Source organism: Contarinia nasturtii, unplaced genomic scaffold (assembly GCF_009176525.2).
Source record: "Contarinia nasturtii isolate CC-2019 unplaced genomic scaffold, AAFC_CNas_1.1 Cnas_scaffold_695, whole genome shotgun sequence".
NCBI lineage: Eukaryota > Metazoa > Arthropoda > Insecta > Diptera > Cecidomyiidae > Contarinia > Contarinia nasturtii.
In genome coordinates, this window is record NW_022198046.1 from 5,981,479 (window position 1) to 6,006,464 (window position 24,986).

The 24,986-nt window shown below is 34.8% G+C and overlaps 4 protein-coding genes across 5 annotated transcripts in view; 2 read left to right on the top strand and 2 right to left on the bottom strand.

The window, feature by feature from the left end:
• Positions 1-3,732: 3,732 nt before the first annotated feature.
• Positions 3,733-4,586, bottom strand: LOC116341443 (BET1 homolog). Of its 2 annotated transcripts, none has more exons than XM_031768549.1 (2): positions 4,410-4,586; positions 3,733-4,291 (listed from the first exon to the last, which is right to left on the bottom strand). In XM_031768549.1, exon 2 carries the CDS (start codon positions 4,278-4,280, stop codon positions 3,936-3,938), a length of 345 nt encoding a protein of 114 aa, XP_031624409.1. In that variant the 5' UTR covers positions 4,281-4,291; positions 4,410-4,586; the 3' UTR covers positions 3,733-3,935. The 2 variants fall into 2 exon arrangements, with proteins under 2 accessions (XP_031624409.1, XP_031624408.1); XM_031768548.1 differs by having other exon boundaries at positions 3,733-4,321; positions 4,410-4,556.
• A 44-nt stretch (positions 4,587-4,630) lies between these two features.
• On the top strand, positions 4,631-5,721 carry LOC116341440 (NADH dehydrogenase [ubiquinone] 1 beta subcomplex subunit 10). The gene is made up of 3 exons (XM_031768546.1): positions 4,631-4,870; positions 5,101-5,376; positions 5,454-5,721. The coding sequence occupies exons 1-3, from the start codon at positions 4,780-4,782 to the stop codon at positions 5,579-5,581; spliced, it is 495 nt and encodes a 164-aa protein (XP_031624406.1). The 5' UTR covers positions 4,631-4,779; the 3' UTR covers positions 5,582-5,721.
• Positions 5,716-8,484, bottom strand: LOC116341439 (ATP-dependent DNA helicase PIF1). The gene is made up of 5 exons (XM_031768545.1): positions 7,606-8,484; positions 7,485-7,529; positions 7,228-7,388; positions 6,432-7,098; positions 5,716-6,333 (listed from the first exon to the last, which is right to left on the bottom strand). The coding sequence occupies exons 1-5, from the start codon at positions 8,354-8,356 to the stop codon at positions 5,957-5,959; spliced, it is 2,001 nt and encodes a 666-aa protein (XP_031624405.1). The 5' UTR covers positions 8,357-8,484; the 3' UTR covers positions 5,716-5,956.
• A 5,327-nt stretch (positions 8,485-13,811) lies between these two features.
• The window catches only part of LOC116340702 (ski oncogene), a 119,446-nt gene continuing 108,271 nt past the window's right edge, over positions 13,812-24,986 (top strand). Inside the window, exon 1 of the mRNA XM_031767330.1 lies at positions 13,812-17,111. Within this exon, the coding sequence (XP_031623190.1) occupies positions 16,230-17,111 (882 nt within the window). The 5' untranslated portion in view covers positions 13,812-16,229. The remainder of the gene's footprint in view (positions 17,112-24,986) is intronic.

The window sequence follows — 24,986 nt, forward strand, 5'->3', positions numbered from 1 at the left end:
CATACTCAGCTTCGTTTCTGTGATGACCACTTTAAGCGTACATGTGATGCTTGTGTATGTATTGTTTCTTTAACCCTAGCCCAAATGACGCATTTTTAAAAAATTACATGAAAAATTCTAAAACACGCTTAAACTATCGTTAATGGTATTTATCTAATGCCAAAACTTTATATTTATTATTGACATTCTCTGTGTAAACATTTTTATGGAGGGTCAAATTTCTTTCGCCTTCGGACTGGCCGGTTAGAGGGTTAATCTCCACAGTGTACTGTCAATTTCTCTCTCTTTTTTTGAAATACTGTCTCAAAAGTATCTAGATAGATTTCAAATATCTGAACCAAACACTGGCCGCACTGAACACATTTGTGTTTATATTATGAATGAGCGCAACACAAACGGCGGATATGGGAAACGCGTATTCGATATCTACTATATCAACTACAGTGAACAACATAGTAGCGGTAACGTTTTTACGCAATGATGCGATTTTAAATTTCCGATAAAACCTTATTTTGGCAATTATTAGTGTATCAATTCGCATTAGCGCAATGATTGACGTACTATGTAGGAGTGTCTCTCAATTTGAATCGAGATTCAAACAGGTGGTTGTTTCACTGTTCGTTATTCATTATTGTGTGTGTTATATCAATATGTAAATGATGGAAATTTTCACATTGTACAAATTGATATAATTTGCATTTGGTACCTTAAATATTAAAAGATTATCGATGTGGACTCACAGTCTAGAAAGCGTGTTTTATACAGAAACATTTTATTGTCGCATATTGGATTGCTCTCCTTCTTCACATGTGGAAAGAAATCATTATGTTGAAGGGAAATCCGAAATTAATTCAAATTAGATGCTTCTGAATCAAAGTTGCCATGGTTGCTACGTATTGAGTGGGGCAGATTCCTTCAGAACAGATCTCCAGGTACAGCTTCTTCCCTTATGATATAAGGCTTATATTATATTAATAACATATTTAATAAAATAATGGAATCTTTGCAAATATGCTATTAACATATTTTCAAACATAAAATTTGTTCCTATTTTTCTCTACACTGGCAATGCAATTTATTTGGCTCAATACTAGAAATACTAGCAGAATATTTGCATTTTTGTTTATATAAGAAGAAAGAAAAGAAACTAAAAGAAACTCAATACATATTAAATGAAACTAAATATACTAGAAATTGGTGTCTATCCCCTAGGGTGAATGGGTGAGGATTAAAGTGATTTTTTATAAAGTATATTATATTTTGTAACAAGACAATATTACTTACCTCAATATATGCACCGCTGCAGATATGTACTTTTTTATACGCGAGAATGAGAACCACGAACAATTAAACAACGATTATATTTTTATAAAAATTTGATCACAAATAGTAATTGTAATAAAAATGATGTATATGATAACATTACGTTTGCTGTCTATTTTTAGAAATTTTCTGGTGTTCGTATACAAACAAAATAACAAGAATCGAGATTGCAACACAAATACAAATTTTTTTAAAGCACGACATATTTTGATTTCCTGTATTTTCCACAATATTTTCGTTCGGTAATGTATCGTTAACGATTCTCACAAAAACTGGACGCTCACCGATATGATGATTATATGTAGCCATTCCAATTACCAAACTCCAAATGAATGAAATGGACTGAGTCTACATTACTCTAAGGTGAATTTGCTCTTTAACAGTTGAATTATGGCATTTGAAAAAATGGAAAATATGATTGCGCGTGGTGTAACAAACAAAACAGTATCGTTGTTGGAGAATAAATAAGCTCTTTCGTGATATCAATTGTTCAATTGTTTTTCGTCGTATTTAAGCGTTTTTGGCGGAGAAAATACTCGAACAGAATTTATTTTCACATGATTAAATAACAATTAAAATAAGCAAAATTGATATTTTTCCCTTGTGGAAATATTTCGACTTCATAGCCGACTATAAATTGACTAATTTGGGACAAAAACGGCTGATATTTCAGCCAGCCAAGTATATGAAATTGACTTTTGTCAACTATGTTGACTATAATCACTTTCAGTTTACTCTGAAACATAACCGACTATATTCGATTTCAATCATCTATTGGTAATTTTAACCGAATAAAAGTGATTAAAATTGACTTAATTTATAGTCAGTCAGTCCCGTCAGACTCATTTTTAACCGTCTTTAATGTTTAGTCATTTCATTTAAAGTTTGAAGGAAATTTAAAAAGTACAGGTCGTCATTTCGTTCATATGTATTTCGCCCAAAATTTTTGCAATTATGATAAATTTGAAAAAGTTCCAGCATAAAATTGTGCGTTCTATGAAATACAACTCAACATTCCGGCTAACCTTCGATTAATTCAGATTAAATAAATAATAATCCAATATTCCTATAACAAAGAATAATCCCTGACTAAACCCACTAATTTTATTTTCTCGTAACCTTTTAAGTACACTGCATTAAATTTGGGTTACAAAAAATGGTCTGGGATCTATATTTACCGTGCTTATTGTAGCAGCAAAATGAAGTGATATAAATGTAATATCAGTTGATCAAAATTGATTACAATGTAAATTGTTAACAAACATGTGGCACATTTCAATTTTTTATTGTTCGCTCGTGTATATGTAGTTATTAGTTACATTCATCTGGAGTTGTTATTAGTTAAATTTACATAAAATGAATGACAATTATCACATTATTTGACGTATATTCAGTTAGAATGATAATGATGTCACAAACTCTCAAACTATAAGTACATGTATTAACAAAGTGCATCTATTGTCTCATGAATAAAAAATGTGACAATAGAAAAGTATAATGATTTATTATTTAGTCTTTACATCAATTCGTGCAATATTATTTGATAAAAACATATGATATGAGAGAAAACACATGTGAGATAGAATGTCAATAATGCGGAACCAATATGATACCGACAAAAAAGGTTTATATTTTAGCTGAAAACGATTTTTTTCACAGAAACACAATGGATTAGATTTGTAAAAAAGCACACGTTTCATTTAAGTATTTGTAGAATTTTTCAATAGTACTGAAACTATAGGCTATGTGATGATAACCTCAGCATAACCAAACAACCTTGCAATAAAGAATTTTTCAATTCAGGTAAAAATGCGAACAATTTAGGAAATGAGGTTTACCTAATAAATAACACTTTTTTCAAAAGAAAACAATGGTCTGCTGAAAAACTGCAAACAAATTATATATGTTAGTCCCGGGACTTATCATCCTGCCTGTTAGAAAAGCGAATAAATATGAAGAAAACTGCCGGATCATTGTAAATTTGTTGACTTCAAATGAATCTTGTAAAGTAAACAAACATTCAATAAAATTCAACATTTGCAATTTTCGAAAGATTGCTATGTCGTAAAATCAATTTGATGAACGTTTTGAATAAAATTAATTAAAATGAAATAAACTCTGTCACAGTGGAAATGTGGTGTCGCTGCTGGGATATGATTGCGTTCAACATTTCTTTTAATTAAAAGCAAAAAGTAAACAGCTCATCTATATGACTCAGAAAAAATCGACTATAGACTCTTTGTTGCTCAATAAATTGGTTTGTAAAAAATAAAGTAATTTCCGTAAGATGGAAATTTTCGTTTTATCTTTTATCTTTTTATTATCAACGCAAACCATAAAATACTATTTCAAAATGATAGCAATTCGATCAACACATACATAGACAAATAAGGTGAGACGGTTTGTAAAGATCTCATGAAAAAGTAATAATGATATATTTGGCGAAAGTAATATTAAATGAACATAAACAGCTGTTCAAGACCAAATCAACTGTTCAGATATATTAAATCTAGTATATATTTTTTTCAAACACGGAATGCCCGGAAAGCAAGAATTATTAGTATCAGTTCAATAATAACAAAATTATAAACTAATATTTACTAAATAATACGTTATCTTAATTTAATTACAAAATACAATAGCAGAAACACAAACAATGCAAACAAAAAGATGTAAAGCATAAATTTTTGGTGTCCATTTCTGCCAAGCCGGGTGACACGATTCATTGTGTTTGAAAGGAAGCCACCAGTTCGGTCCATATCATCATCAATGCCCCGCAGTAACTTATCTTGATAGCGTACTTCATGCCCAATATCGATTGCTAATGAGTTCAGTACACCGATTTTTGCTTGAAGTTCCTCGGTTAGACGTTGATTTTCATTTTCGACATGATCATCTTTTGGCCGATTCGGTGCTTGGGATAACGGCTGATAACTATAACCTTGTGCACGACGCATTTGATTTCGAGCTAAATTGAATTGAAATCCAGATGAAAAAGCTGTAATGTAGGAATATTTTGTGAAATTATGAAAATAATCAATTTTTACTATGAAAAATAATTATAAAATGTCAAACGTTTTACTCACTTTTACTTGTTTATATTCACCACTTTCCAGTCAAGAAAGTATTTTTGGTATTATATTTTTTCCTCAATTTTTGTATTTTGTTTAACGATGATGTGTAAAATGTGTCATTCTAAGAGCTGTCAATGTCAATTCCTTTGCTTATTGTGATACAAAATACAGCGCCAAATTTATCGGTGGCGGAAAAAACGCTGTACTATCCAAGTGGAATGTTATACGTGACAGCTGATAATTTTGACAATTGACATAGGTTTTTTTGGTTTCATCACTCGTCCGAACGAAAACATTGTACGCAAAAAATAACTTTCCTTATCCGGATTCGAAAGTTTTTTGCTTGTATTTTGTTTTTGAAATAAAAAAAACTGCATCGAAAATGCCGGAAGGTTCGCCAGCCCGTAATGTGATTCAGCGAATGGTGAATTCGGCTTGTGAAATATTGGAGGGGCCCGTTGTCTGGTTCAGAGGTACTTAAAATGTTTATTAATATTTCTTAATTACATTTCTTTGAGTCGCTCCATATTTTGCGTGTAACCGTTTAAATCAATCCATTTACTTTTCAAAAATGTGGTGAATCTATTTGAAAAGTTTAACAAAAATGGCCTTAATTTTTCTTCTATAGAATACAGCAATTACATAACAGAAATGGATCTATATACCTAACCCCACTTTTTGTTTATATTTCATTTTTCGATAGAAACGATTGTAACACCAAACCAAAAACATTATCCATGGTATCACCAAAAGTTCCAACGTGTTCCAACTATTGACCAATGTTACACGGATGATCCATGCTGTTTCCATGAAGCCAATCAGCAGTTCCGACGCGATAAATTAGTCGACAATGAAATTTTGACCATTTTGCGTCAACGTTTTGAAGATTGTATTGCTTATGAAACACCGGATCACATAGAAAAATGCACCCCACTTTGGGATTACTATAAAAAAGCCGAAGCGAATTGGTTCTCCAAGTGTATGTTCATTTGCGTTTGAAACATTTTCTTTGAAATTGGCTGTTTTGTGATAATGATTTTTCGTTTCATTTTGCAGACGGTGATTTAGGATATTATGGCACTTCTGTAACTGCCTTAATGAAACAAAAGCACCGAATGATTTGGGAACGTCGTCACGGAAAGATCGGTTCAGGCCAAAAACAAATTGAACCGGAAACCGAGTAAAGAAAATCTTCTGGAAATTCGTTGATTCTGTGCATGAACACGAATATAATAGTGTTACTGATGAAATACAAGAACACTAGTAGATCCAATCTTTTGGTAAAGTTAAGAAACTAAATAAAAAAAACCGATATAAATTGAAATTGAGCTTGTTTTGTTATTTGCAAAATAGGAAATTCTTTATTCAAGCCTTCTTGAGGTCGTTGTTATTAAAATATTTGTTTCTTTTTCTAGTTTTTAAAATCATTTTTCTTTTTATGGTAATTTTCTAACAAAATTCGTCTACCTAATATTCTGACTGAATAAATACAAATTTATGTGAAAATTGGAAAATAATTCCTAGCTACTGAATGATTCTTAATCGTACTAAATAGCCACTCAGCAAATATTTACAAGTGGTTTATCCATCAGGCTCTTTTTTAATTTCGTGAGACCATTCGATCGTGGTTTGACGTCATTTGAACTTTTCGATCGTTGGCCGAGCGGAATGAATGTTTGATCGTGCAATTGTCGACGGAACATTTTATAGAAACGCAACACATCGGGATCGGCCCACACTTGTTTCATATCAAAATCCAAAATTCGAATGCTATCCAAACTTTGAGCACGTGACAATGCGACATACGCCTGACCCGCTTCAAATACCTTCGACAAAGACATCTCAACACAATCAAGTGTTAATCCTTGCGATTTATGAATTGAAAATGCCCATGCCAACTTCACTGGTATTTGTTTCCTCGTGATTAGCATACCGGCTATGGTAAAGAAAAGAACCGGATTTGAATTCGATATATTTCATTAGGAAATTTCACATGGAAATGTCAAAAATATAGAAAACATTGTAGAAACAAACCTGGCGTTTTAATGATCCATTTTTCCGGCTTGGCAGTGTATTGCTTATTATTTTTCATTTTCAAAATGGGCAATCCGCCATCAGTTGAAAATCCAGTCACAACACCGCGAGCACCATTTACTAAGCCATCGGACACGTTTATGTTTTTCAACAGCATTACTTGAGCACCAATTTTAAGCGTCAGTCGAGATGGTGCCATAACTTGGCTATCCAATTGCTTTGTGTATACTGAGTCACTGTCTTGAGCCTCAAAAACTCGTTGTTCCGTTTTCAGATTGGCCAATTTTGATTCATTTATCAAATTCGAGTCATTTGTGTGTGAGCATAGTTGAGTTGCCAAAATACCATTGACTTCGATCTTTTGCTTGGACGTTTGAATTAATCGCTTGGCTATATCATCATTTACATGACCCACACGAATGAAATTCAATATACGAATAAATTCGGGATCTTTTTGTCGATGCACTTGTTTCAGTTCATATGAAATGCTTATCACTTTTTGCCATGTTTCAGTCTGGAAGCAAAAACGCTTCGATTGAGATTGCTGCGATGCGTATGTAGTTTTGATGACCGGTGGAAGTTGCAAGAAATCACCACATAAAATCAATTGGATACCACCAAAGGGCTTGTCATTTTTGCGTATATTTCGAGCAACAGCTTCGATTTTCTGATGGGAGAAAAAAACACATAAAATTACTTATATTTCAAATACATACACTATCAAATGTGATCCCATTTTTTAAGATTTACTTAAGAGGAGTACCAAACCCAAAAGATTAACGAAAAAAACTCTTACTTCAAAGTATTCTCCATCGACCATGGATATTTCATCGATAATAAGACGCTTGCATTTTCGCCACGCTTGCGCTGCTGCTGGACGAGATGCCAAATCAATACAACGCTGTAAACCCGCATCGCCCGCTCCAATTCCACAAAATGAGTGTAATGTTACACCACCTGTAAATCATATCAACCAAAACATTTTGTCAGCATTTTTATCGCCACGGTTTCAAATTTACCTTATAGTTTATCTACATCTTACAATCTACATACCGATCAAACAAGCAGCAACACCAGTCGACGCAGTGGCAACGGTACCTGAAATACACAAATGATTTTTTATCAGTGCTCATTTTCATTGCAAATTGAATTCAAATGCAAAAAAGGTTTTTACCATCGGGTGGCAGTACGGAGATGATTTTTTTCAATAAAAAACTTTTGCCTGTGCCAGCGCTTCCAGTGAAAAACACATTTTTGCCATTAATACACGCTTTCAGAACTTCATTTTGTTCGTCGTTCAATCGAATTTGTGGTTCAACATCGACTGTGGGTCCGTTGTTGGCTTTCTTCATCAAATTTCCTCTGGCATTTGATTCACCATTTGCATCACGACCAACTTGATCAAATTTCCGTTTTTTCGATGGTGGTGATGGGGTGGTCGGCGTTGCCTTCGATATTCCAGCCATTTTCTTTGCTCTAGCTACCTCTAAATTAGTCACCGGGCTAATGTCATCGAATTTACTTGGATTTTCACTAAGCATTCGAGTACGTACATCTTGTAATTTTCCCGATCCATTTCCCTCTTGGCCATTTGCTGAAGTCATTTTTATGAACAACGTTCGTAAAAAATTCATCAACAAACCGGGCGGTGCATTGGAGGCATATAGCATACATTTATCACGATTAAATTTTATACTTGCTTTGCCTTCGCTCATAAATTTCTTGTGAACAATAATGTCACGAAGCAACAAACGTGCTGAGGTCGGTGACTTTTCGGTGCTTACTTCAATGAAGAGTTCACGTGTATCACTACGAACCAAACGCAATGTGGCCAATTTATGTGTTATTTTTCGTACACTTATTCCTTGTGTGTTTAACCAATCGATTATAATCGCACACGTTATCACAGTATCTTCCGAATTCATTTTTGATTTTTGATGCTACCAAATAAAAAAAAACGCAAAATATTCGAAAAATATTATTTGATTGAGTAAACTAAACACACACACACGCATCTCACGAGAAGACGCGCTAAAAAGCAGTTGTTCAGCTGTCGACAACATTCAAAACAATGATTAGCAGATGGAAGTACATTACTTTGCCGATAGACGCGCCACAGTTTGTGTACATAATTAAATAACATGGCATCGGATAACACTAAAGAAGAATGTTTGAGTTTATATTAATACAAATGCCGGTTTTCTGCCAAAGAAATGTGGAAAAAATGTAAGAAATGCAGTTGAAATTAGTAATTTTTTTTGAAAAAATTTAAAATGTCGCATAAATGAAATCATTCACAGAAATTCATTGTTCGGAAGCTTGTGTGCGATGAGAAGTTCAAGTTCACACAAGAACTTTATACATTAACGCACAGTCGAGGTATGAACCTGAGCTAAAAGGTTTTTTTCTCGGCTCATTAAGCTTGATTCATAAATTCTACATAATGCGAAGAAAAACAAGTCGAACAAACGAATTCTTGATAAACAAAAAAATGAAATAAAAATTCTTACAAAAATATGACGATAAACACACAATAAACGAAGAAAACAACCAAAAATTTAAAGAGATGAAATAAGAGTCATGCACATACAGGTGAATTGTTGAAATGTAAGAATCCATGTCATAAGAATAAATATGAAAAATAAAATTATTTAATTATAAAAATGTAAATTTAAGGCAAATATTATGTATAAAACAGTCTGCTACTCCCTTTTTTCTTACAGACTTGGAATAAATAATGTGACGGCAAACAAAGTCTGTTTTAACAGATTGTAAGCTTTGGATTGTGAATATAAATGGGTTTTTTTTGGAAAAATAAAAGCAATTTAGAAGTCTTGACCGATCGTGTGCAATCGAATCTCCAATTAAGGTAACCACGTTTAATTAAAGAAATTTGTGGTTAATTTGTTTTTGGCATACACTCTTACATGTTGTTGAACGTTGTTTTTCTTTTAATTTTCTTACTTTGTGGTTTCTGTATATATATAGCTGCGTAGCAGAAGCCATTAAAGAAACCACTCAGCCAGTGGAAATCACTATAGATCTGTTCTCGTCCAACATCAAACTCTCAAAAGTTTCCAATAATTTTATGTTTCAACAGTTTGGCTCTGGCTTCTAATCGCAAGTATCAAAACGATGTAATCTGACTGGATGGAGAAGTGTAGTTATATGTGTGTGGTTTTGAATGTCATCTAATTCAATTTTCATGTGTCTAGGTCTTTGAAATTGCTCCCTATCTACTTTTCCATCTCTTTCACTCTCACTCACCACCCAAGCCCATAAGCATTTGTCCGCGTGCTTGATCGGCGTATCCACTCGTGTTTTTTTGGTGCTACATCATCAGTTGTGAGCAATGTAATGATAGGCGCGCACAATGTATTTGGATACTGAATTTACTCCAACAACATCGTCATCATCATCATCATCCGAATGTATGTAGCCTTCCGATGAGAGCGTATGTACTAAACGAACATTGGTTGTATTTGAAACGCAAAATACATAAAATGCGCGCACACAAAAAGAAAATAGCCGCAAAAAAAGCGCCGAAAAAATATACATACAACTTCCACGGGCTGTATCCTAATGGGAAAAAAGGAGAAAGGAAAAAAAGTGGCGAACGCGACCACAACACAGCAGCAGCCAAACCCAGAAAATTCTGGTTCACTTGCTGTATGGCATTTTTGTGTGTGTATATTGTACACTGTACTCGAAGAATTCAGATATATGTTAGAACTGGATTATAATACAGACAAATTCTGCGATTCGATTCTCTTTTTTTGTTATTATTGCCTACTTTTTCTTCTAACTTTTGTATTGAACGTACAACGCCACATTGTACAAATATGCTGGTGTGTTTCTCTCTCTGTGTGTGTGCAGTCAGAGCGAGATATACTTGCGATTTCGATAGCATTCTCGTCACAACACAATAAGCAGTCATGGACAACATGAGGAACAACCAAAACTAAATGCAAAAATTGCAAAACATACGTATAACACACGATAATCGCAAATAGCGCCAAACTAGACGAATCTATTTGCTTAAAAGTTTATTTCGTCTTCTCTCTTTTCAAACAACATTCTCAACCACGCGCGCTGACTTGGATTACGTGCCGAATTGTAAATGCTAAGAGAAACACTCGAATTGCCTCGTATGCTAAAAGAGCACATATAACATATAGCATATATAATAAAGTGTAATGGAAATAGCAACCGGCACGAGATTCACATAGCCAAATCTCTCTCTCTCCCTCTTTCTCTTTCCATTTTGGCAAAGAGACAAGTCGCGCGCTCGCAACTGATGAGGCAAAATCCAAATTATGCGATATATTGTTGTTATAGCATTTTCAAATAGACGTAGACAACCTTCTTCAATTTGTGTGTGCGCCGCCACACCAACGCGCATACAATTTCGTCGTTGTCCCAATGTAAAAACGTTTCGAATATCATCGCGCGCGCTCGTTTACTCTCTTCTTCTCTCTTCCCCTAATTTTGTTCTTCTCTGCTTCTCTTTCTCATTTGTTCGCCTTACAATTGATATAAAATAATCGTACATTCTATTAGACTTGTCTGCTCTACATGACCTGTTCATCGTTCTTGTGTTCACAATTTAGATTGTTGAAAAAAATAAATAAAAAAAATAGAAGCAAACTAAGAAAAAGAATTGAATAGAATCATTGGGACATGTAAAATTGGATGGAATTTTGCATCGTAGAAATTCATCATTTTTTGAACTGTTTCGTTTGGAGCGAGGATGCGTACTGTATAAAATCAATAATTGGAAATGGTTTTTTTTTGCTATCAACTTAAAACAATTTTTAAACAAAATTGCAGTATAAGGACAAGATTTGATACCTATTTTGACCAATTTTCCGTTTGTGAATCTGAATGAAGCGCAAAGCAATCAAAACTAAATGAATGAATAAATTATGATAATTGCAAACATTCATATAAGTGTTGCGACTAGATTCAAAATCATTTGGCCACAATCAAGTTGAATGTTGACTTTGATTTTATTATTACCATTTCGTCGTCTGGTGTGTGTTGTTTTTTTTTCTTCAATCGCTCGCAATCATCACCATTCAAAACTATGGTATAGACGAATGTTACCAAAGTAGCGAATCTATTCATTTGGAATCATTATAAATTACCATTCAAACGATTCGCAAAACTTTGACTAGCGTAAGACAAAAGCGAGCGAGAGAGAGTGAGGCAGCGGGAGAGGGAGAGAGAAGGCTACGTTCATTGGCAAGCGAATAGAGCAAAATTGCGCGACGACACGCAAAAATATAGATAAAAAAAAACAACACAACAAAACATACGAAAATGAATAGAATCAAAAGAAGAGAAAAGAAAAACAAAACACACATCCATACACAAACACATGCCAAATGCTCAGCATGACATTATTAGAAAAACGGCGAACAAGAGAGGAAAAAAAAGAGTTTCGTTTTTTATACTGTCGTTCGCTTTTGGATTCATCTGCTATGGCCAATTGATTATATATTGGATTATTGATGACTATGACTGTGCAAATACGAAATGCGCGAATATGAGTACAGCGGTGTACGTAGTAAGTATGTGTGCGTGTGTGCATTTACGTTGTCTGTGTGTATTTGTCTAATGTCGGCCTTTTTTCATGTGCTCGCAAAGCCGACACATCAATGCAATGTGATTAGACGAACAAAATAGCAAGCGAACGGGACAGAGAGAGAGCAAGAGAGTGGATGGCAAATAGAACAAAAACAAAATCGGTTGAGTCTTTAGCTTACCACTATTTGAACTACGTTTATATCGATTGCTCGTTGTTTGTCGCCATTTAAAGTGCACACCGAAAACCGCGAAACGCGCGCGTGAGTCGTCGTACTTGTATAATGTACATAGCATATATTCCTACAAACAACCAGAGCGAGGAGCAAAGAGACTAAGAAGTAGTGAAAAAAAGAACCGAATCAGCAACACGAAAAAAAAGCAAAACGAGCAACAACATCTGTATATGTGTCTATATGTCGTCGCATAAGTTCGTTAGTGGAAGCCGCCATAACAAAGTCAACTTCTGTATATTTTAATATTCAACGCTAGTCCGAGTATGTGAATACATTTGCGTCGCGCAACAACGCTCACATGTGTGTGGGAACTGTGCTGATGTTGCTGCCACCGCTGCAATATACATTATATAGCGAGCTAATCTCAGTGGTTTAGCCGATACAGTCGAATCGCTTTGGACTGTACACTCGTCAGCGGCGACGGCTCTCAATCTACACATACTCGCTTCACTCGTTTCGCGCGCGTACTCGCTTACATGGAAACGTTTGTCTGTCTAGTATGTCGCATATTCTAAGAACCGACGTTCTATTGACCAGCATGAAATTATACGCGTTACTAAGCCTCTGAATCATTGACTAATTTAAGAACGCTTCTTTTTATTATGATTTTTTTGTCTCCAATTTTATTATTGATTTTTCATTCAATTTTCAGAAAATTTTATTATTTGTATTAATTTGTCTTTTTTGAAGATATTTTTTTTGTGAAAACTACAACAAAAAAAAATTGAAAAAAAAAAAATTAAATAAAATTATTGTGAAAAGTTCAATTTTCATTGCGTCAGAAAAAAAATTATAAAAATTAAAATCCGCCTTGAAATTAAGAGGGCAATACAAATTTGGAGCAGAAAGTAATTCAGACACTGTTTATCACATACAGTGCAATTTCGATAAGTATTACAGTGGCTCGGCACTTTAGACGTGTTTGTAGAATCGTCTGGCGACGAGTGGGATGGATAGAATGAATTGATTGCGCAAACGAATGAGTTCGAAGCGAGAACACTGCATTACTGCTTGAAGCAGACAATATGAGCAGGAGCGAACCAGACAAGTAAATATTGCACATACACATGGAAAATAGCGCGAAGCGTCTGCAAGAGCTGACAAATACTGTGCTATTATCGTACTATATACACAACTGAAAACATATTTATTCCACACAACCGCCAATGTTACGCATATAATCGCATACATAAGAAGAAGCGAGAGAGAAAGAGAAAAAAGTGACGAAGAGAATAGCGCGCGCGTTTGAGTCATAACATAGGCTGCGAATACATCGAGAACAGTACGACCAAACACATATACATGTATTGTTTTGAATGCCGCTATATCGCCGCCGCCGTCATCATCATCATCATCACATCCATACACAGTGTGTTTTGTTGGTGGAAGACAGACACGACACGCAGACATGGCTCGCACACATCGAAACATTGAATGCGCCGAGACAATACGTATACGATATACACACAACTACAATGAAAACCGTAGCACGGCACATAGAGGTTGCGTATTTTGCCAGACATTTTATTTAAAACAGAAATATTCTGTTGATCAAAGTGAACGGAACCGTTCGGTTGTTTTTCTGTCGCACATAGAAAAGTTAACGAACAGAACAAGTCACATACAGTGTACAATAGTTAGAGACAGACATAGCAGCATCAATACAATTGGCTAATATAAAACAGATAACGAATATAAATAAATCTATCGTTTAAGAATAAGCAATAGAAGGAAAACTAACAATAATAAAAAAATATATAGCTGAGAGTCTAAAAATAAAGTTTGGAATTTGTGATTGATTGAAGGTGACAAAGTTGACTTCCGATGTTGTTTCATTGATTTTTTTTTTTTTTGCTGTTTTCGGACATAAAAAAAAGTTCATAATTAATACTGTAACCGACACTCAATCAGCAGGACGTCATCTATTCAAATTCATTGATATTTATCACTTCAACTCCTTCGATTGAATAAATTTGAATGGACACAAAAAAAAAAATACATACGACTTCTGGAACTTAATTTGAAAAGTGTATACCGAAGTGATTGATCTCGATTCATTTTTTTTTTGCCGGAACAAAGTGTGCGATTCAATGTGAACAAAAACGAAACCTACAAATCATACACACAATGAATGAAACCGTGTTTGACAAAAGAAACCAGAAGAATCATTGAGTGTAAATTAATTTCATTGACGAAATCAAAACTCGGAAAAGTGTTGTTTGTGCACATCGCAGAGTTGAATTGATAAACAGTATGAGCTAAAGAATCGATTCGACAGAAACAAATTCCGTAAATAGTAAACAAATCGAAAATAACACACAATAATACAATACGAAATAAAACGAGTAAAAATTTTCGCATGCAGATAAGCCGATCGCTCACAGACAAATAATAAACATTTAAATCAAGGAAGCTTTGTGTCAATAAAAACCGAAGTGAACGAGACCGAAATAAATTCAGCACCGTAAAATTTTGTGTAATCTCATTCGGTTTGATTGAAAACAAGCACGGTGAAGAAAAAAAAATTAAAAGACAAACACACCTGAGACACCCATCATTAATCTGAATCTTCCAAAGTTCAAAATAAAAAAAGAGAATATACTTTTAAATAAAAAAACCAGTTTTTCAGCGCGCGCGCTTACACACAGACACCACTAAATAAGGAAACAATTTGCAAAAAAAAAAAGATAGATCGATTCGTGTGAAACGGTGTGTATGTGATTGATAATCATTGCGTGAGTGGCAAATATCAAATGACCGTATGACCGTTTTAGTTCATCACACTTCATTCGAGGCTTTCTCACTCACTCTCTATCTCGCTCACTTCATGCACTTAACATTATCGGTGCGCGACTCATTTATCTAGAGCATTTCAATTAATTGTAATCGCGTATTTTCATTTTGGTTTCTGTTTCTCATTCTCTTTTATATTCCTGAACGACAAAAATATATCAGAATACACAAAGGAGAAATAAATAGCATATAATCAGAACGGTCTCTTTTTTTCTCGCACTCTCTATTTGCCGGTTCATAAAAATATCGTCTGAATCGTTTGAATGACGAAAAAAAGTACATAGCAGCAGCAGCCACGGCAGAAAACAAAAATTATATTGTTACAAATTAATGGCACACATGAAAACGACACAATATATTGGTACGATTGTGTGTTATTGTTTTACGTGGATAAATGAAGTGATGACTACGATTTAATAAATGCAAAGTGTTTTGATTGTATGCGTTTGTTATCAATTCATGAGAGAGTGACACATTGTGGCATACATCATCGTAGTTCAAAGTGACTTTAAATTGAGAACGGCAAAGAAAAAAAAAACTAAAACCACCAATTAAAAAGAACTAAATTGAGCTAAAGAACAGAATAGAAATTAAAAGAAAAAACATATTGAAAAAGCGAGATATACAAAAACCGGGTGTTAATTTGCTAGTGACAACGTTGTTTTAACGAAAGAAATTGCCCATTGTTTTTTTTCTCTTCGCTCGTATGACTGTGGATATAATCTGTGGTTAAAGAAAGCATTAAAACACATAGAAAAATAAAGCAGAATACATCAACATCAAACATCCGGCAAAATGGATAAATCATTTGATTGTTTTAAATTTTGCATTGGTTTCATTTCATCACGAAGCGTTCGACGATCAACAGTGATGATTTTGCACGAATAGAAACTAAGAACATAACAAAACAAGCTACGGCAGCATTGTGAAGAAAAAGATCGATTCAATCGATTTACGGAGAAAGAAGAAGCTGAAGTGTGAATAAGTTTGAAAAGACACGTATACACGTCCTAAGAGAGGCGGACAAGCGAAATTTTTTTTAAAAGTGACTAAATCAACGTTAAAATCTTCTCCGTGAATTCTGAAAGAAGAAATTAAATTAAGCGGTATCGAACAATTGCATAGAAACAAAAAAGAGAATAGAAATCCCACATTCACATCCACACAAACACATACAACGAAAATGAATGAATTTGTGACACCACATTTGCGTAGCGTGTTGAAAATTTACCAAGACAGTGCAACAAAAAGTTTGCAAGGTCCTGGCTCATCAATTGTCGTACATTCATCGGCGATGAAGAAAGAAATCCCATCACCAGATTTACGCGATGAGCCAATAACACCGGCTGCACCGCCACTCCAACCGCCCGAAATACCACAACCAGTACTATCAGCTGCCGATACCGGTCGCAGCATTCTATACGAAACCATATTGGAAGGCAAACAAATTGGATGCTTTTTACTTGGCGGTGAAATGCGTTTGTGCTTTCCACAAGTGTTGAACAATGTGCTTATGAATTTCGGTTTGGATCAAATTAATCGCATATTTGATGAATTGCGCATATTTTGTTCACAATGTTCACCAGATCAATTGAATCAATTTAAAGCCGCCAAAATTTTACCCGAAGATGTAAATACATCCGGTTTAATAACACGCACCAATGCCGAACGCTTGTGCAGTGCACTATTGCATCGTGGCGAACGAGCGCCCATTGTAAAAAATGCCATTTCATTTCGAGTAATTCATCGATGCTTTGGAAAATGCGAAGGCATTTGCACACCTGAATTTTACTCGTACAAAGATCCAGCATGCATTCGATGCATTGAATGCAATTTGATGTTTTCACCGCAACGTTTCGTATGCCATGTGCATTCAAACCAAGAGAATAGCACACTACATTGGGGCTTTGATTCAAACAATTGGCGCGCTTATTTACAAGTATCCGAAGATGAAGAAAATCGAGAAAAATACACAGCTTTATTGGACGAGCTACGAGAACGAGAACAACGCGACATGGTAATCGCATTGAATATTCAACGGGATGACAGCAATCTTAAACGAAAGGTAAGCACATTCTTTCTTTCTCTCGAAAACACATTTTAAAAGATTATCATCAGCTCAGTGTTTTTTTTCTACAACGAAAGTTTTGACGAAGACGATGAAAAACGAACACATACACGAATCTAATCGATAAATATTTTCTTTAAGCGATAAAGCTTCAGGACTCACAGTCGTTTAATCTTTATGTGTTGAAGATTAATGTAGCTTTTGTGTAATTTTCACAATCAAGAGTAAAATATTTTGTCAAAGCGATAAAATGCCGTTAGATGTTGTCTTTCTTTTCTCAATAAAATAATTAAGATAAATAACAATCAAGAGAGTTGCTACTAGATAAATTCAATCGATGTATGGGTAAATTCATTCATTTGTTTGTTGAAAATAATACCGCTTCACTTTAGATAATTAACTAACAATATATGTTAACTATGCAAAACGAGAGCCCAGCACTCTGCCTACATTTTTTTTAAACCTCAAACACACATGCATTCCAATACAAAAACGTCAGAAATGATAGTAATTATTTGTAATATGTGCCATTGAATTGTTTCTGTAAATGCTGTAAAACATATCACGGCAACCGTATTCATCCAACAGTCCGTAATAGCTTGAGCTACGTTGTACAAATGAATGAAGTGAGTGAGTGGCACCCATTCTTCGCAATCGAAACGTCGATCAGAATCAGTGATAAAAAACGTATCAATAAATAATAACATTAATGCTACATTGAAATCAAGAAAAGCTCATAAAAAACGCAGTCAAACCGTCTCTACAATCATTTTTGCTGTTGTTGTTTGTTCCATTCTCTATCTCATGCTTGATAGATGCGTCAAGAGATGTGCGAATAAGACACCGTCACTCTATATATATGTATAAATATAATGAGAGCGTTCGTGTGCACAAACAAACGTACGCATCAAGTCTAAACTAATAATAACTTTAACGTCTCTCACTAAAATTCAATTTATTTGTTTTTGTTTACTTATTTCTAATGAGAGCTCTATAGAGTATAGTGATAACTTACACAGACAGGATCAGGCATATAATGGTCGCTATTTATTCGGCCATATTTTTCAACGATAGTTGATTTTTTGTTGTTGGGTGTGCTGCCGTTTTTCTTCGGCTGTTGTTTCGTGTATATACTATTTATTCACAAGATATCTCAAACGCGGCAATAAACAAACACTTACACGGCACCCTGATTGCGAAATTGCTTTTTGGTTCAATCGTTTGGCGCATTTATATTTATTATGGCTTTCTGCGATTTCTTGCACTTACTTGAAAAATTATAAATTTAGAACGATTTCTTACATCGTCGACGTTGCCGTCGCTGTCGCCGTCATCATCAACATCATCGTTTGAACGAGTGGCGTTGTTGTTTTTCGGACTTGTTACACGCCGTTTTTTTCTTCTTCTTCTCATATCAGAACATCTCGATTTCGCACGGTTGAGATGTAAAATATCAAAATCCATCTAATCTAATGACTGTAATAAAAATCGGATCTCTGGCAGTGCACGCACATTTACTTTGTATATGTGATGTAACGCACACACACACAACAATCCCATCCAAATTATAACGGTCAAGTGTTTATAAATATCTATTTGCATTCACGATGTGAACAAGAGCAAGCGACGGAAAAATTCGCCGCTTTTTAAATCATAATAATCAATTTGATTCGGTGCAAAAACTATAATTGTTTTGATTGCACTAGTCGCCGTGCCCAATGTACACAACAAAATCGCATTAATTTATCGAAGAGAAACGTCACTTTTTATGCATACATCTCTCTTTTCTTTGGCTGTGATGAACACATTAACTAGATTAATTGGGTTAGTTTCGATATTTTTCATCGAATGACGGCGACGACGATTGAAAAAAAAAAAAGTAAGTGAAACGAGCACGCGGCCAACAGTGAATCGAAATATTCGCCCATTTGTGAGTGCGTGATTTTTTTTGCTGAAACGACAAACGAAGGAATAGAATATAATTGTTTATGTTTATGCATTTCGGGCTCACAAGTACTTCAACCGATCATAAATTGTGTGTGCTTGAATTAGGACACATTTTACTTGGATTTCATAAATCGTGTTTGTGGTTCTACTGAACGAATCGCCCAATGATTCGTTGAAATTACAATATTTTTTTTCTCGCCATTTCTGAAGTTTGTTTACGCATCGGTTTGCATACATCATTTTCAAAATTCCAAATAAAAAAGCGGTTCTAAAATGCCGGACAACAGAGTGTGGCCCGCCAAAAAAATTATGCTCAATGTTTTAATAAAAATTTGGCGTTTTTTTCCGTCTTGAATTTATTTCTCACTTTTTTTTTCATGAATATTTTACGCCTCGAAACATCGCTCACACACAAATTCAGACCGAAAATATTTCTATAAATAAAAATTTCGCCGCTATTTTACGCACTCCGCCACGCCGCGCGACAACAATTACCAAATAGCATTTTCTACGACACTATTCTGTCTACACTTTGCAAGTAAATTGTAATTTTGATTGCTCACGACATACTGAAAAATTATCGCGTTTTCGTTGCCATTCTGGCTGTATCTATAAATACATATGTGTAAACATGGCAAAAAGGAAGAAACGAATAAAATAGAAATAAAATAAGAAGAAAAACAAACAGAAACGAAACAAAAGTTAGAAGCACACATACACATACACATAAAACTGTGTTCTTTCTTGAATATATCACCTTTTTCTCATCTTTTTGCCTGCAACTGTTCATCATTTTCAAAAGTCAAAAATATAATATTCAGTGATTTAGAGATGAATCGCGACGACGACGACGACGACAAAGATTCTCAAGCGGATGGATTTTTGAAACGACCTGACTTAATTCTTTCACTCTCACTCACACCCTGCACACATTTCAACATTCCATATCACCTTCTTTTTTCTCTCACATTGAAAAAAATATATGTGTGAAAAAAGCATGTGATGGAAACAAGAACATGAGTTTTTTTTTGTTAGTTTTTCACGCGAGATGTTATTTGGAATGCAAAGCAGACATTTCGACGCTAATAAATTTCAGTTACATTACATTACATTGGCACGGGCTAAATGTTGTTTGGTAAATCTTTTTCTTATTCTTACAGTTTCGTTTTGTTGTTGTTGTTATTGTTATTGTGTTGTTTCGGTTTCGGCTATAAAAGCCGTAAATGTGAGCGCGCACAAGAGGTTTGAGATCGTAAAAACCATCTATTTTGGGATTTTGCCGGGCCAAATAACTAACGGGCTAGTTCAAAATCATTTCAAACATAATAGCTGTTGGTTTGCCTGAGGCAAAAGTGCCACTCCAAGACAATTTTTTGCTTTTATTATTTATTTAATATCACTTTCGGCCCATTCAAAAACACATTCTATAAAACATGCAACAAAACGTCGTTTGTGCATGCGTTTTTGTTTTTATTATATATGGTTTTGGCACATGCGATTTAATGGAAAATAATCGCCTTCATTGATGTGTGATTTGTATCGTATGCTTAAATGTGATGGAGCATATGATTATGTGACTCAGACGAAAAATTTGTTAACTAGCATTTTCGAGCATTTAATGGTAGATTTCTTTTTTCGTATTTGTCTTCATGCCAACCGGCGTAGAATTGTTTCCCTTGTGTATGCGACAAGTATACAGAGAAAAAAACTTCGATTGCTTGACATGCAACGATTTCGATTTAAAATAAAAGTCAGTTGTCGAATGATTCAATTTTGAGGCGATTTGAGAATTTACTGTGCTCGAGTTCATGGCAGTGTTTTCGGTCGCATAAATTATGTTCGTAATTGATGGTGTTTTGTTCCCTTGAACAATTTCGATAGACACATCAAAAATCCGATTTGCCTTCGAAATAGACACAACTAATAAAATGAAAAAAAGAAGAAAAATGACGGCTGATTGGGAAATAAAGAAGAAAAAAAGAAAAGTAAAATATTCGGCACCGCCGTGATTTTTCCGTCGCTGTTAGTCAGTTTAACAACCGTCAAAGGAATGCGTATTTTGACGGTAAAAATTAGATTTAGTTGAGTGGATTTTCACGATGTTCAATTCATCATCGTTGCTAGACGAGAGCGATAAAATGTGTTGTTGTTGTTAAAAAAGGGCCGATTGAAAATAATGGCGAAAAATCATTCGATTCGAATATAATTTGGCGAACGAGTGTGTTCGAGTGTGAGAGAACAAGCAGACAAAGTTATCTTTTCGGGGGGAAAACTATAAAAGCCATAATAATAAATCAAATGGCAAACAAACGAAAAGACACACTATTCGACGGCGACTAAAGTGCGAACGAGACAAGCACACCGCACACACACACATATTCGAAAGAAGAGAAAAGAAAAACAACACACAGTGGAACAAAAAATATCTAAAGGAAAAACTTTGTTGAATGTTTAATGGTTTTCGTCTCATCCGAGTTACATAAAAGAAATATAGACACTCGCGCGACTTTACTTTGAAAATGGATGAGCATCATCACATAGTATTTTAATGTCTGAAAATTTACTCGACTCGTTGTTCGTTTTTGTTTTTGGTTTTTGTTACTGTGTTGCTCGATTGCAGTGTTGAATGTCGTGTTTCGAGAGTGTTTGTCGTTGTGTCTATGCTATTTTAATGGTTGGCAATTAAATGCATTTTTCTGAAAATGAAAATTTATGATCGCCATTGCTTCAACCATTCGAAATGTACACACAAAAGAAAACACGCATTAAAAACAACGATCATTTCAATCCAACAGACACATACATGATACAAAGTTTATATTGCATAAAATGGGAGAAGAACACGATGCGCACGCACTTAAGAACACAACGAACCATTCTTTAATCTGTAATAAATTTCGGATTTAATTTAAATTGCCATGGCATATGTCAATAAAAATTGAGGACAGATCAAGACGACCGCTGCCATATAGCTAAAATTAAGCCCTCGTTTGCGCTGCATTCTTTCCCAAATCGAAGAAACGCACAGCATCTCGTTCCTCTATACTCACACATTAGAATAGCAGCAGAACAAAAAAGGCTACACTATTCTGTTTAATTTAGTTAGACAAGAGAGAGAAAAAGAGAGAAAGAGAGACCGACCGAAACCGGGTCCGATGCACTCTCAGTCTGATTTACGCATGATTTATCATGGCTCTGTATAGGCCCATATAGACATAGAGACACAATGAAACTGATTACTGTGTTAATCACTCTGTTGGCAATTAAAATTAATCGAATCGAAAAACTGGCTACACAACCAATGCGCAAAGCGACACATGGAGAGGAAAAAAAATTATATACTATATCTGGCATATGATGAACACGGCAATGACAGACGAAGATAGCGTGGCAAGGCAGATAACAAAGCAATGGCAGCAAAAAAAGAAACCGACTCATAACGTGTCATACCATTGTGTCGCATAATTCCAATGCTTGGATAAATGTACACATATTTTTAGTTTTCACATAATGTTCGCGATCGACCATGACGACAGCAAAGTTAGAATTGATCGGACGTCTCTCTGTGTGTTGCGCGTATTTGTATGCGCGCGCGCCCACTTGCCCAGTTAAATTGAAATGGTCGTGTGCGCGGTGAACTCGTTTGATCTATGATCATCGTTACTTGGCCACATTTATTGCATTCACTAAACGCTTATAATAAACTTTTGATATTTATTGATGTCGACACATATTTTTCAGTGCGGTGCGCTTTCCTGATCTCCAGCCATAGTCAGCCATCATTAAACACTGTGTATTGATGATGATTGCATGAGCAAATATACATTTCACTTTTTCCCGCGTTCGATTTATCGATATTATTATTATATTATTAGATATATTGCAAACGTATCGAGCCGAACGCATTTTATTGGCCGAACGCTATAATTGCGTTGGAAAGTCCAAGTCATTTTTCTTTAATGAAGATGTTTCTTGCAAATGAATTTTGCTTCGTGTGATCAATTTTTCTAATGAAAAATGCAATGAATCGATTCAAGAAAATGCTGCCATGTATGATCTGATGTATGTGCACAATGGAATTGATATTATTATATATTATCATCATTTATCACTATATCAATCGATCCATTGTTATACATTTTATTGATTGGATACAAAATGTCTCGCATGTGTGCGGCTTGTCTCGATGGAATTTATGAAGTAGGCGTGTGATCTATATCGTAATAGATTCACTGTCTGTTGTTTACTTACTTAGAATATTACATGAATAAACATGAGCTATTTGCGATTCGTCTCCATCTTAATTTGGTGGAACCTTGAAATATGTGTGCTGTTATTGTTGTGTTGTTGTTTTCATTGCAATTGACAATATAAGTGCGAGCCCGATTGGAGTGAAAGATGATTGTTTTGCGGCAATAAGAACGTGTTTTATTGTTAAATGATTGTTGCATTTATTCGAATTTCTCTGAGCCAGCAAAATTCCAAGAAGAAAAAAACTGCAACACTCATAAAACCGGCAATCACACACAAACCTGAGTGTAAAAAAAGTTAAGCGGACTATAAAGAAAGAGTAGATGTGAGACAGCCTCACTTAAATCAATTGTGTGAGTAGTAGCAACTAAAAAAATTATCTCCGTCAGTCTTTTGGTTCGATGCACATACCATTTTTATATGTACATACGCACAATGACTCTGAAATATATAAACTATGATGCGAACGACGTGCATTGCACTGCATACCAATCTTTTGTAGAGTACAGTGAAAAGATCTCAATTCTAAATACGATAATTTCTATATCTCGTTGCATTATATTCGGGGCCTTATCTTGGCGTTTGTTGTTTGTTTCCATTCATTTCATTCATTTCTCTATCATTTCGATGCTTAGCCGTTTCGGTGCTGTTTCGTTTTGTCTATCTCTTGCTCTTACACCATTCATACATTTATCTATTGTCTACTACATTTTTTTTTACTTTGTTGTTACTCGTTTAGTGCGTTCGTCTTTTTATGAAATTTCCTCTTGAGATGCGATGCGCGGTAAACAATAAAGACAACACATATATTCACTCAAAAAAAAAATGCAATCGCAAACTTATTACATACATACTTTGTATTTCGAAGCAAACTCGTTGATTGATCTGATGAAGAAACAAAAAACGAAGAAAAAACCACCGGGCTGGGCTGAATTGAAGAAAAAAAACGCACACATTGATCGAAAGAAAAGTAATAATCACAGAGAAAATCACCAGCCAATGAGTGTGAAAGATAAAAAAAAGTAAAATGTACGCGGCGGTTGTGTTGCGTACTCGATTTGTATTATGTGCACACGCATGACGAAGAGTAGAGAAGAAGAAAAAAAACAGACAAGACCCTCAGAAGAGCCGATGGAAAAAAAAGTGCGAAATATCCATATGAAACAACAAAATGAACACAAAATGTTCGACAATAGCAAATATAAAATAAAAGAATTACAAATAAAATCAAGCGCACAAAACACACGAAGCGAATTACTAAAAATATATCAACAGTTTACGATTCCATTAATAATAATTGCTATTCAGTTCATATCACAGTACTTTTCTCATTTTTCACGGCATTTCTTTCATTTTTCATTTCTCGTTCACATACATGTACTATATAAAACAGCATTATGAATATGCATGACCATCAATTGAAAAAGATTAGTCGCCGCTGCCGCCATTGCCATTGCTTTTGGGTGAACGAGAAAACTGACTAAAAGTCAATTCGTTGTACTTTCAAAAAAAAAAAAACGGCGCAAATACAATTAATTGACTCAATCCAGTCATTTCAGGAATGCCGAAGAAATTACAAATGCATTCGTAAATTGTGGCTGACATTTCGAATAGACCAGCGAACCAAAACAACAACAACAACAACAACATAAATAAGCGGTTTTCTAACACCGT